The 12364-nt window shown below is 44.0% G+C and overlaps 1 protein-coding gene across 2 annotated transcripts in view; it reads left to right on the forward strand.

Moving 5' to 3' along the window:
- Positions 1-10427, forward strand: part of fstl4 (follistatin-like 4) — a 120070-nt gene extending 109643 nt beyond the window's left edge. For both annotated transcript variants that reach the window (XM_042093440.1, XM_042093441.1), the window contains exons 10-16: positions 1-123; positions 1080-1106; positions 1993-2111; positions 3114-3263; positions 3923-4030; positions 6570-6679; positions 6847-10427. The exon at positions 1-123 is cut by the window's left edge and continues 12 nt beyond it. In XM_042093440.1, the coding sequence (XP_041949374.1) occupies positions 1-123; positions 1080-1106; positions 1993-2111; positions 3114-3263; positions 3923-4030; positions 6570-6679; positions 6847-7549 (1340 nt within the window). In that variant the 3' untranslated portion in view covers positions 7550-10427. The remainder of the gene's footprint in view (positions 124-1079; positions 1107-1992; positions 2112-3113; positions 3264-3922; positions 4031-6569; positions 6680-6846) is intronic.
- Positions 10428-12364: the final 1937 nt, after the last annotated feature.

The following is a 12364-nucleotide window of genomic DNA, read 5'->3' on the forward strand; positions in this document are numbered from 1 at the left end:
AGCTTCACATCGGCAGTGTGCGTTACGAGGACACGGGGGCCTACACCTGCATAGCGAAGAATGAAGTGGGTGTGGACGAGGACATCTCCTCACTATTTGTGGAGGATTCTGCTCGAAAGACACGTAGGTGGAAGGCTCTACATCCCTCTCAATATATAATATATGTTAAAGGTGCAGTCTGCGAATGTAATCCAACACCCTTTTTGTCAAATTCAGCTATTTTTTTCTCAAAGTCCACTAGTGTAAGTTCTGATATTTGTACACTTTCTTGGCTGTGTAAATGGCAAGCAAGCATAGCCGTTTCGATCGAGCCATAAACAATTTCGGCACGGAAGTGAAGGGAGACATTTAGACATTATGTCTGTTGAGCACAAATATCAACAAGCTATTGACAGAAATGCAGACTCTACCTTTAACCCTTTAACCTTCAGTATTTCAGATAATTTTACAGTAGCCGTTAAAGGCCTCTGAGAGTTGGTCACCTTCAGGCTACATTTATGGTCTGTTTAATCTAGTCACTGATGAGGGAAGGCTTGGATCAAGCCCAGTTTCTCTGGAACCAATCCTTTATCTGTTCTTGGCAACATCTATGTTACCTTATTGACCATTTAGATATGCTCAGTCAAGCTGCAAGGAATGATTGCACAGCAAGAGGTTTGTGAAGACAGACTATATTATGTGAGATTTAGGAAGTTTAAATATGCTATCCTTTTTGTGAAACATTTTAGATGTTTTATCATGTGTCATTTCGATACAGATGGGAGCCTTCAACATTTTTAATATGGCCATTAAAAATAGTGGGTAGAGCTCTCCAGAGTATTCTATCATGAATCTGATTATTTATGTGTTTCTTACCTCAACATTCCAATGATGGAACACAGCTGTAAGATATTTGTATAAAGACACTTTTGACCTGATTTTAGCTGGGAATCAGTCAGACTTTCAATTTGAGCTGAACTCTATTGCCTCATGTCAGATCTTAATAAAGCATGCATGTAAACATAATTTTCTTCTTTGTTCTCTAAAAAATGCTGTATTTCTTTCTTGTGTTCTTTTTTGGTATGCTGACATTGCTGCAGTTGCAAATATACTCTGGCGGGAGGAAGGTATGGATAAATGTCCCAGTGTCATTGGCATAATAAATGACTGCTTTGGTTTTATGCCTGTGGATTATTCTCATGGTATTACTGTAATTTAGGCACTCTCACACTCTCTCTCCAATGAATCTCTTTTCCTTGTGCCCACCTTCACTTGCGGGGATTGCCTTTTTAATATTGCTGTATCTGTTGGATTTCAAGAGCAATTGCTTGAAAAGATGAAGTAAATGAAATCCTTTCAGCTGGAAAATTTGACAAAAAAAGGCACAGTTTTATCACACCCTTTACAAAAACAAGCCTGGGGATCCTTGGTGTAAGTAATAAAAAAAATATCTTACACCTTAGTGGGTAATTACACAGAACTCAAGTGCTGATCAAACAAAGTTTTATGGAGCTCTGAGTGTCATTTCCATTCTCCCAAACTTTTTGTTTTGTTTTTGCCCGCTATTCTTTTCTCGCACGCATCAGGAGAGCCGAAACTGACGTCCGCTAGTTCGAGTTTCTGACAGCTGAACACATTTAAGACATCTGTGTGTGCGGGATGTGTTTTAATACTTCACTAAGCACACCGCTGGCGCCAAGACGCCCATGTATAGCGCCAAATATATTACAAGAGCGCCTGATTGGCTACCTGTTTGTGCTTTCTGACAGCGTGGCAACTCCACTGCCCCCTTGTCGTGATGAAGTGTGGCATGTGTTTTAATTAGCGGGGATTCTCAGAGAGGTGATAGACGAGCACGTGTTCTGGTTTTGCGTCAGCCCCGTCTCAGACAGTCTATTTGACGCGGACGTTCATGTTGGGGTGTTTTGTTTTTGAGTGCTCTGCCTTTGAGTTTGCTTAAAGAGGTGATGTTTTTTTTTCTCTCCACCTGTCTACATCGGTTCTCTATGACAGGGCTGAGTGTTGGGAACATGTTCTACGTGTTCTCCGATGAAGGGGTGACCATACTGCAGCCTGGCGAGTGCGAGATACGCAGGCGCATAAAACGCTCCGAGAGGATTGTAGCCAGTTATGTAAGTCGATCGGACATCCGTGTTAGTATTCACTGGTATGGTACTGCTGAAAACTTAATTAACACCTTAGATATACAGTAAATGGGGAGATGTGAAATATTGTAGGGATATGTTGTTCACTATGTGGGTCTTTTCTCAAAGACATGTGCATTAGCCCAGAATTGAATCTATTCAAATCCATTCATTTTCATTAGACACAATTCAATTCAGTGTAATTACGCTTGATTAAATTCAGTTTAGCTCACTCATATATAATCTTGAACAATGAGCTTTGCCTTCATATGCAGTAGTATTCCTGAGAGATAGTGTGAAGTGTTAAGAGACCTGGTGCAATAGTTTGCCCTGGTGGATTGTGTAAAACACTGAGGGGGATGCCCCCTTTGGGATTCTACCTTGGAGGTACTATGTCTCACAAGCTTGTGTAAGTGAATTTAGAGATCAATAGAAACTCGATAAGCCATGTGTTAGTGTGTTGATGCTGTAAGCTGCATTCTCCCTGACCCACATGGTGGCCAAGCTTTGTCTCCAAGGTGTAATCTGCCCTGAGATACATTGTCCTCTTAAAATAAACTCCTAGATAGAACTGAAATGAGCTCCTTTAGAAATGAATACTAAACTATTTTGACATTTTCTGGTTTCTTTACTCCTCTATGACAGTTTGAGCACATCATCTTGGGCTTTGAGATACACACACATTTTCAGACATTCATTTAGACCAAATTAAATCTAATTGATTAATCAAAGAAGTAACCTACAGAATTATTTTTATCTATTTAAATAATTATAAGCAAAGGCTCTAAATACCACAATCGTATCTGTTCCCAATCTGTTCCCAATCTTAATTCTTAATTTGCCCCACACAATATTTTTTTCTTATACCTGCAAGTCCATATGATTTGCAAGGTTTTATCTAAAGGTTATCCTTCATGGTATGGTTCTCTGTGTGTCATTGCTGACATGCCACAAGACTATTAATGATCCTTTGATGATTCCATCTGACAGGAAGAAATGTGCCCCAAAAATGAGGGCATCACCCCCCAGCACTGCGTCTGGGCATCCGCCCTCAACGTCCGCGACAAGTACATCTACGTCACGCAGCCTCTCCAGAACCGTCTGCTGATTATCGACACGCAAGCCCAGAAAGTCGTCCAGGTGCGGACTAATCCTCCTCCTCCTCCTCCTCCTCTTCGAGCAGTGTCTTATCCTCAGAGATGTCAATCCGCACTCGAGTTTGTCATGTGCAAATGAAAAGCCTTTTAGCAAATACTGTGTGAGAAAGAAAAGAGAGAGGAATGAAATGAGCCAGAGGGCCTAAGAAAAAGCACTGTAAAGATTTGAAATGTCTCTCTGTCTCACTCACTCACTCTCATATTTATTCATGATTTATGATTTCTTAATTTTATTGTGTGTTTTTTTTTGTGTTGTGCCACTATACTTTTATTGCTATTGGATCGCAGCAGTCATTCACATGCCTGATTTAATGGTTTATGAAATAGTTGATTGACAGTTACAGGGTCAAAGGCCAACAATACTGCATGTCATTAAGGCAAGGCTGTCAGAGGCGGTGGCTGATCTGTGTAAAACAGATGGCTGTCTTCCTGTTATTATTATTATACACGCCTCTGCTTGACGTCACTGGAATTCTGTCAGTGTCTGCCCTGTCCACACAGCTGCAAGACAACGATTACTGTGTAATGTGTTGGCCATCGGCATCGACTATGACTGTGCCATGGATACAAACTTCAGTTTGACTCTCTCTCTCTCTCTCTGTATTTATGTATGTGTCCTTGTCCTTCTCCATCGTCTCTTAGGCAGTGGAGACAGACCCAGTGCCTGTCAAGCTGTTCTATGACAAGTCCCACGATCAAGTCTGGGTACTGAGTTGGGGCGACCTACAGAAGTCCCATCCCACATTGCAGGTACATGACGACTGTGTGTGTGTGTGTTTGTGTGTGTGTGTATGAGTGAGTGTATATGTGTGAGTCAGTATTATGCAGTCGTGTGTGTGTGTGTGTGTGTGTGTGTTTGTGTGAAAAATCTGTTTTCAAAATAGGCTTCAGTTGATGTGACTGAAGCCCGTAGGATGGAGATTCCTCCAGATGGGTGAGGAAATAACTGGGTAGGTGTGGATGGGTTTTACTCTGTCCAGGGACTACTGCTCCCGAGTCTGACTGCTGGGTAAACATGGGGAACACAGCTTGAAACCCCTCCAACTCCCATACCCCCCCCCCCTCACACACACACACGGAAAAAGGCACAGGAGAGTGGAGGCCTATCCTCACTTGGCGTAATGGCTGAATTGTCGCGGGAGAGAGCGACAGGCACAACATTCATTATCCACTCTCCTTTCAGAGGAGAGAGAGAGAGAGAGAGAGAGAGAAAGAGAGAGAGAATCCCATTAGGGCCGGCGTGAGAGGTGTGCAGCCTGTGAGCTCACTGCGGCGGAGTCCCGTCTTATTAGCAGGGGAATGTATTGCAGCCACTGTCAGGTATCTGTTCCCGGTGTCATCCTAATGTGTTCGCTCCAGACTGCTCAAGTGTGACACTCCGCTCCGCGCCGCGCCGGCGAGAGAGAAAAGGAGCGGCCACCGCCAGCACTGCCGCGGACGCCGCCATCGTCGTCAAAGAAGAGAAGTGATTATACCACTCGCTTTTAATTCCTCTCCTGAAACGGTGGTAATAAAAATCCTCCTGTGTACCTTTGGCACATTAAGACAGTCCCATTCAGCGGCTTCCTCGCACATCTCATTTCCGGCAAATACTCGACAGTAATGAATAATTACTGCTGGGGCATGAATCGCTCAAAAATGCTAGAAAGCAATTTTAGGGAAACCACATATTAGACCAGAGGGCGTATGGATCACACCACAAATAAATGGCTTGATAATGCCATTATCATTTGGAAAAGGCAGTAATTGACCTGTGCTTCGGAGATTCAGCCTCGCCACAGGCAAGTGGGCGGCGTGAGGAGCAGCCATATCAAATACCTCTTCATTTTAATAGCTCGATGTTTAAACGTTTGGAATGTGATTGTCAATTCATTAGATTAAACAAATGAAAAGAGGAGGGGGAATTGAACTTGGGGGCTAAAGCCTTCCTGCCTCGCCTACTGCTGCAGCTTCTGGCTAGTGAGTGGCCCTTTACTGTTTGGATAAGGAGGATGAGTGGGGAAAGTTTACTCTCCTTATCAGCCGGCACACCAAACAACATCCGTTTGTTATTTCAAGAGATGAGACCCCGGGAGACGAAATGGCTCTGAAAGGCGGCCGGGCGAGTTGCGAAAGCCGCAATCTGTTTACCGTGCAACGACTGGCGCCCCCCGCTCTATGACTAATTCATCGGGAAACAGTGCAGGGCAGGCGGCACTGGCGGGTTCAAGAGCTCACACTTCACCACAACACTTGGCCTCTTACAAATCGTGTTATTGATACCACCGTTATGTGGCTGCGAGCTGCCATCGTCTGCTCTGAAACAAGCCCGCCGTCAGAGCCGATGTGAGCCGAAGCTTTAAAACACACACAAAAAAAGCTTAACTTGACAGATTATAAGTGTGTGGGGCTCCACTCCTGGGACCCACATGACTCGCTCAGATGGTATTAGAAGTGTTTGGGTTTCTTGCAGCATGTAGCTGCAGTGCAGCTACAGTAGGGCTGCCCTTGAGCATTTAAGAAGAGCTCTTGGGGTAGAACCATGAAGGAGGCGGCGCTGCGAAAAGATCCATCAAAAGAGAACCGTCTCCTCAGGCATCACGAGGCCGCGCTTTCAGGATTTCACATCTAGAAGCATTTAAATGCAAACATAAATGCCGTTCCCCAATGGCCCGTGTTTTGTACCGTTTTTATTTTTTACTTTTGAACCTAAGAGCGCCTGATCTCTCTGTCTCCCCGTACTGTGTGGCGTTAATGAGAGCAAAACGCGGCGGACCTCTCCCCTATTTTGCGAGGTTGTCTGATGAATGAGCCTGGCAGTGGCCGCGTAAACAGCACAGCAGTCCTTGGCACTGCCTAAACAATGTCAGGTGTGTGATTAAGTGTCTATCGTGTGTGTGTGTGTGTGTGGATGTGTGTGTGTAGGGAGGTAGGGGATTGGGGTTGGATGAGGCCCCTGTCAGGCTCTTCTGATTCGCCATGGCTGAGATATAATATCGGAGGCAGACGGAGGCGCGTGAGCCAGCGTCATTTCGCTGATAGCGTCCACCTTTCATGGACACCGCAGCGTATTAGCCTCTCGCAAAGGCTGAGGTGTAGTCATTGCGCGTGACCATAAATCTGACCATATCTGAAGGTAATATGTAGGTAATATGTAAATATATGTTTACTTATCTCACATTGGGGGGTCACCTGTGAATTTCAGCACTGGTTGGTGTCGAGATCACTTTGACTTTGCCGTTCTGCTGTTGACTTTAGGACTCACTGCTAATGCTATTTTTATTTCATTTTTTTCTGGGCGTTCATGTAGGTTATTTCCCAAGCGAGCGTGGGCGAAGTGCACCGTGTTGTCCGAACGCCATTCCAGAGGGTGGACGACTTCTTCTTACCGCCCACCAACCTCATCATCACGCACGTCAGGTACGAGGTGTCGCTCACCTCCGACAATAATGACCTCTCACCCACCCGTCGGCTGTAATCCAGCCTCGGAGTGGAAATGAGCAAATTACGGCCATAATGAAAATCTTAATGTACTTTAATGACAGGAAAAAGCAATTAACCTCTCCTCTTGACCTTTATCATTCCAGGTTTGGCTTTGTCTTCTTAAAATCTGAACCCGCCGTGCATAAGATTGACCTGGAGACCTTCCATCGCGTAAAGAGCATCAGCCTGAAGAACTACAGCTGCGTGCCCATCAGCATGGCCTACACCCACCTGAGCGGCTACTACTTCGTCCAGTGCCAGGGCCGAAACCGCAGCGGAGCCATGCCCCAGCTACTCATTGACAGCGTGACGGACACAGTCATCGGCCACAACCTGGACGTGGTCGGCAAGCCCTACGTCTCCCCCGACGGCCGCTACGTGGTCACCCCGGACGATCACAGCAGCAAGATCCGAGTCCAGATGGTGTCGTTCCGTGGCGAGCTGCGGCTGAGCCACGAGCTGGACGCCTCGCTGCACGTCTCCGACCTGGTGTTCCAGCCGTCCTTCGCCGAGTCCAACCAGTACGCGGCGGTGGCCACATCAGCGTCCGGCCCGAACCTGCTGTTCTCCGACCTGTCCGCCGGCGGGAGCGTGGTGCTGGGGGGGCTCAAGGATCCGCTACCCCCCCACAGCTGGCCCTGGAGCCGGGCCAACCGCGCGGTGGCCTCCAGTGGCCTGTTCGGACAGTACCTGGTCACGCCGTCGGCCGAGTCGCTGTTCGTGCTGAACGGCAAGACGAGCAGCTTGCACTGCGAGGTGTCAGACGTCAAGCGGGGTAACACACTCGTGTGGGTGGGAGAGGTATGAGTGCGGCCACGAGCACCAGCGGTCAGGCTGAACTACTGAAAACTGTTACGAGATCTAAGAGGACTCAACCCCCCCAGGACTGAGCGCAACGAAAGACCACCTGTGTATGTGTGCGTGTGTGTGTGTGTGTGTGTGTGTGTGTGTGTGTACATGTATGTGTGTGTGTGTGTGTGTGTGAGAGAGAGGGAGAGAGAGGGTGTGTGCATGTGTGTGTTTGTGTGTGTCTGGGTTACTGTTGTAAAAGTACACAAACATAAAAAAATTTAGACTAATCGAAACAAAAAAAAGTAAGCATTAAGAAATCCTGTAATGATCTTTCTACTGGGAGAGGGTGAGCCTGTGTTCTTCAGTGCAACAGTGATCCATGCGCACTCCAATAACAAGAAATAAAGTACATTATTGCACTTCCTCGTGACACAGCAGAAAACCGTTCGTTGCAAGAGAGAGAGGGAGAGAAGGAGAGGGTAGCTACCGTCGTCGATGACATTTTTTGAAAAATTAACTATGCACAATGCTCACTTTTTTGTCTTAAAGCTGTTTGGTTTCCAGATGTCTGTCCCTCACCCCGTACGGCAACTAAGTCACTATACTGTGTAAGAAAACCTGTCCGTCAGCCACACGAGTCTGTAGTCTGTTCTTTTAAAGTCATGGCCTTCAGTTGTCCGCCTTTTGCACACGTTCATGGTAGCGACCGGTTCCTCTGCGTATCTCCTGTCTCCAGTGTCGTGCTCTCTTAGTTACATTGACATTCCAAAGACGACTCTCACCCACCGTCATTAGTAAGTTATAGGAGCACCAAATGCAGATGTAAACATGTAAACGTTTTCTTTTTTTCCTTCCTCTGTGATCACGTTTTTGAGGAGATTGTACTTCACACAAAACTTGTATGACCTAAGTAATCCTCTAAAGTGATCAAAGGTATTTTGTCGGATTGAGACAGAGTGTGTAATTCCGAATCCACTTTGTCTGAAGTAGTTTAGTTTGTGCGTGTGTATGTATCGGAGCCAAGCTACTTAAAGGGACGCATGGTGGTGTAAAACCCTCCTGTGGCATTAGACAGCAGAGCTCGCTGCCAAGGGTGTAAGGGTGTAAGCCTCCTTAGCAATGCGCCGATTGTCTAGGTCGCCAATTTGAGCCAGGAATGGGGCACCTAACACAGAATATATACTGTACTCTCTGTAGTATGAATGAATAAATGGATGTGATTGAGTGAGTGAGTGAGTGAGTGAATGAATGAATGAATAAAGTGCTTGTGTTACTCATTTCCCCTTTCACAACCTTCTTGTTTCCACAACACATCCATTAAAAAGAACAACTGCACAGCCCCTATTCATGTGAAGGGAAATGTATGGAAGGCCTGCAGCATCACATAAAACACAGTGTTTCTGTATGGGGTGTATTGAAGGTTCATCATGTTGGGAGCTGGTGTAGATGCACACAGAAAGCCTTATGGTGTGTTTGATTTGTCATGTCAAAGTAAAAGGACATTTTCAATAATAACAATTTACATAATGTGTTGATGACTCAAACACACCTCCTGCCTATGTGACTCAGCCCATCCTTAGAGACCACAGATTCGGCAACATGTCATGCAACCACAGACATCTATGGCCCAGCCCCTGTATGAAAGACATTGAGTGCTGTTGCACGAAGTCAAGCATTTAAAATGGTCAACATAATGGCTGAGCTCTTTCTCTCTAATCTGGCAGGCTCACAGTGTTTGAATATCACAGAGATACTCTGCAATATAAGCTTGACCTTCTGTTGACCTCTGCATACTAAATAATGCCATATAATACGTATAATTATGTTTAAGTAAATTAAAGACATTTCTTTCTCATTTTATAGCTATTATACCAAAATGAAAAGGATTTGTGGTATAAAATATGAGGTATAATGAATTCAGACATAAGCTCCAATCTGTTAGATTACTGTAATCATTTTAGGCAGCACTACAGGCGGGAATCTCTCTGTTGCAACCTGTTTTCGTTAAATGTTATAATGAGACAGCATTTATCTTAATGTAATCTTACCTCTCCACATTTGTAGACTTAAAGCAGATATAGTTAAAACCCACCCCCCTTTGTGTGTGTCTCTGACAAGATTAAGTGTAGTTCAAGTATGAAAATGCCTCCTTGCACTGAGAGAACAGCTATTAATGCTCCATAGTTTTAACCCTGAGTGAGTAGCCAGTCACTCCTTAGATAGAGTTGAGTAAGGGAGCCCAAAAGATTGATCTTACTGTCAAACCCCACATAGGGTTGAGTGGGTCCTTCAACTGCTAATCCTCATTAGACAGAGAACCATACTACACAGTGTGTTGAAACGTGACAAAGCCAAGCTGTTAAAAGTGCTATGTGGACTACTGTTAAGGCCTAGAGCCCTCTCACTTCCTGATCCCTGGAGATGCTTGCTGGAGGTGACATTGAGCCCTGTAGCTTTTAGGTTGCCGAGGTGAGAGGGAATGCGCAGAGAGGCACAGAGACAGTGTGCCGCTCACGCAGACTATTCCGGAATAAATATTTATATGAAATGTGATGAGAATGGGATGAGTCCCACTAGTGTTTGCGTGATAGGTTTGCTTTCTGGAAGCATCCCATTCCTGATGTCCTAGTTGCAGAGGTCAGACCTTTTTTTTCTTTTGCATTCCGAACAATCTCCCGTGTTCCGTGTTTTCCGAGACAGGCAGATCAAAGGGGTCCGCTGCTTATCTGAATGTGTTCATGTGTAAACATTAGAGTCACTGTTTTAGATCAATTGTTCTTGTTAGAACACAATAAAAACGATAAATGTACAGATTTTATTCATGAGTTGTGTGTGTTCTGGTTAATGAGGGAAATGTTTTGTTTAAAAATAACAATAAACTCCATTAATTGTGCAGCTGTGTCGCACCTTAAATTACTCTCTAAGTGACACATGAATATTCAGGTAGAAAGTGTTACCAAGCAGATAAAATTGAATGTGGATACTAAATCCAGCCAACCATGAAATGAAATCCCATCAGCTGGTCTTGAAATACTCCTTTGCTTTTTAAGTCATATTGTGTGTGTGTCACGGACTGAGCCATGATGTCCACCGCCTGCTAGCCTGTAACAATGTGCATAGAAGAGGCTTCAGTCCCTTTACTATATTATATGAAATATTATATCACAAACACATACTGAGAGAGAGAAAGAAAGAAAGAGATGGCTCTGACAGTTTTGCATACTTTTCAGTTACATTTGACTGTGCACCCATTTGTCATCATCCGTGCTGGGGTCTCTCTGAAGGCCAAGCTTTTTCTGGTGTAATGAGACAAGGTAGAAGCCGTTTCAGGATGACAAATGACTGCGTACAATGATGAACACGGCTCCACTTCATTTTTAAAATTCACCTGAATATCACGCTGAAAAGAAGTCGTCTGAAGGCCTACACATACGCATGTAAACAGACACACCGGTAATATGACCTCGGGGTCATCTGCCTGAGTATGTGCAAGATTTTACACACTTGATAACTCAATCTGCTCTGACAGAGGACATTTTGCTCTTATTCATTGCACATGCAAAATTACTTTTTTTTTTTGCATTTCATGCATTTGGTTGTTATACTGGTCTCATAGATATCATAGAAATACAGAAACTACATATTTAGTCAGAATGCTTGAAATTGATCAGCAGTGTTTTTGACATCAAATCTTACAATCTAATTTCCCCTAGTGGGTGTGATATACAATGAATCACATAATTTGGCTTTGTAGTGGCAACATGCATTTAAAAACACTTTCAGTATACATGCATGTACAAAAACATTCAGTATACATGCATGTACTGCATAGGCTTACTGTACATGTGTTGTGAGATTTTGGAACATCATCCATGGTTTAACACAGCAGATAAGTAGGGACCTGCTTTACATTAACCCCTCCCCTTTTTCCAGTAACACCTAGAACCTAAACCTTCCCAGAATAGTGTCGACACTGATCTGCAGAAGGTAATTATTTTGATTTATAACCAAATAGTGTATAGTCATGTAAAGTTTTTCACTTTGGACAAACAGTGTCCGAGCCAAGTGTGGCCACTGTCTCACCTGGGGCCCTGAGCAAGTGCTTCTTTGTAAATGTGTCCTTTAAAAAGGTTTTTGTTTTGCTGTCCGTGTGCTGATCTATCTCTATGCAACACATCGTCACCATTGAGGCAATAACTGTTCATAAGCCTGAACTCCATAGGTAGCGTCAGCCTTTTCTACAAAGTGTTTTTGTTTCAGTGCAAAACTAGTTGTTGATACCTCAGTTTAAGAGTAGTTAGATGAATCTCCACCAAAATCATGAACTCATAATGAAATCATTAATTGTCCAAATGTTTCGTAATCAAGTAATGACAGAAAAAATATATATATTAAACGTGACGTGGTCAGCATCTTACTTGTCAGTGCTTGGCTATGAAAGAACACCATTTCCCTCACTTGCAAGACTTCTCTGGTTTTATCCAATTACCCCCCCCCCCCCCCCTCCCACCTTGTACAGTAAATCTAAACTAAATCACATGAACAGTTTCAATGTTTCAAGGATAGAATGAACTACTTGCTTACTGAATATTACCCTTGGATATTCCAACTCTAATGTCCTTACCTCTTTCCTGACCAACCCCTGGTGTTGTAGAATGTACTGTATAGATGAGTTCCAAAAATAATTATATTGTATGGTACAGTGTTTCCCAGAATGTTTCTTTTATCTCCTCAAATTTTACAATAAAATATCAAATAGACTGTCTACTATTCTTTCTTCTACCCGTACTACATGAATCTCTATAATTATGCAAAGTTAGCATACTGCAA

This window comes from Alosa sapidissima, chromosome 5, assembly GCF_018492685.1.
Source record: "Alosa sapidissima isolate fAloSap1 chromosome 5, fAloSap1.pri, whole genome shotgun sequence".
Classification (NCBI taxonomy): Eukaryota; Metazoa; Chordata; class Actinopteri; order Clupeiformes; family Clupeidae; genus Alosa; species Alosa sapidissima.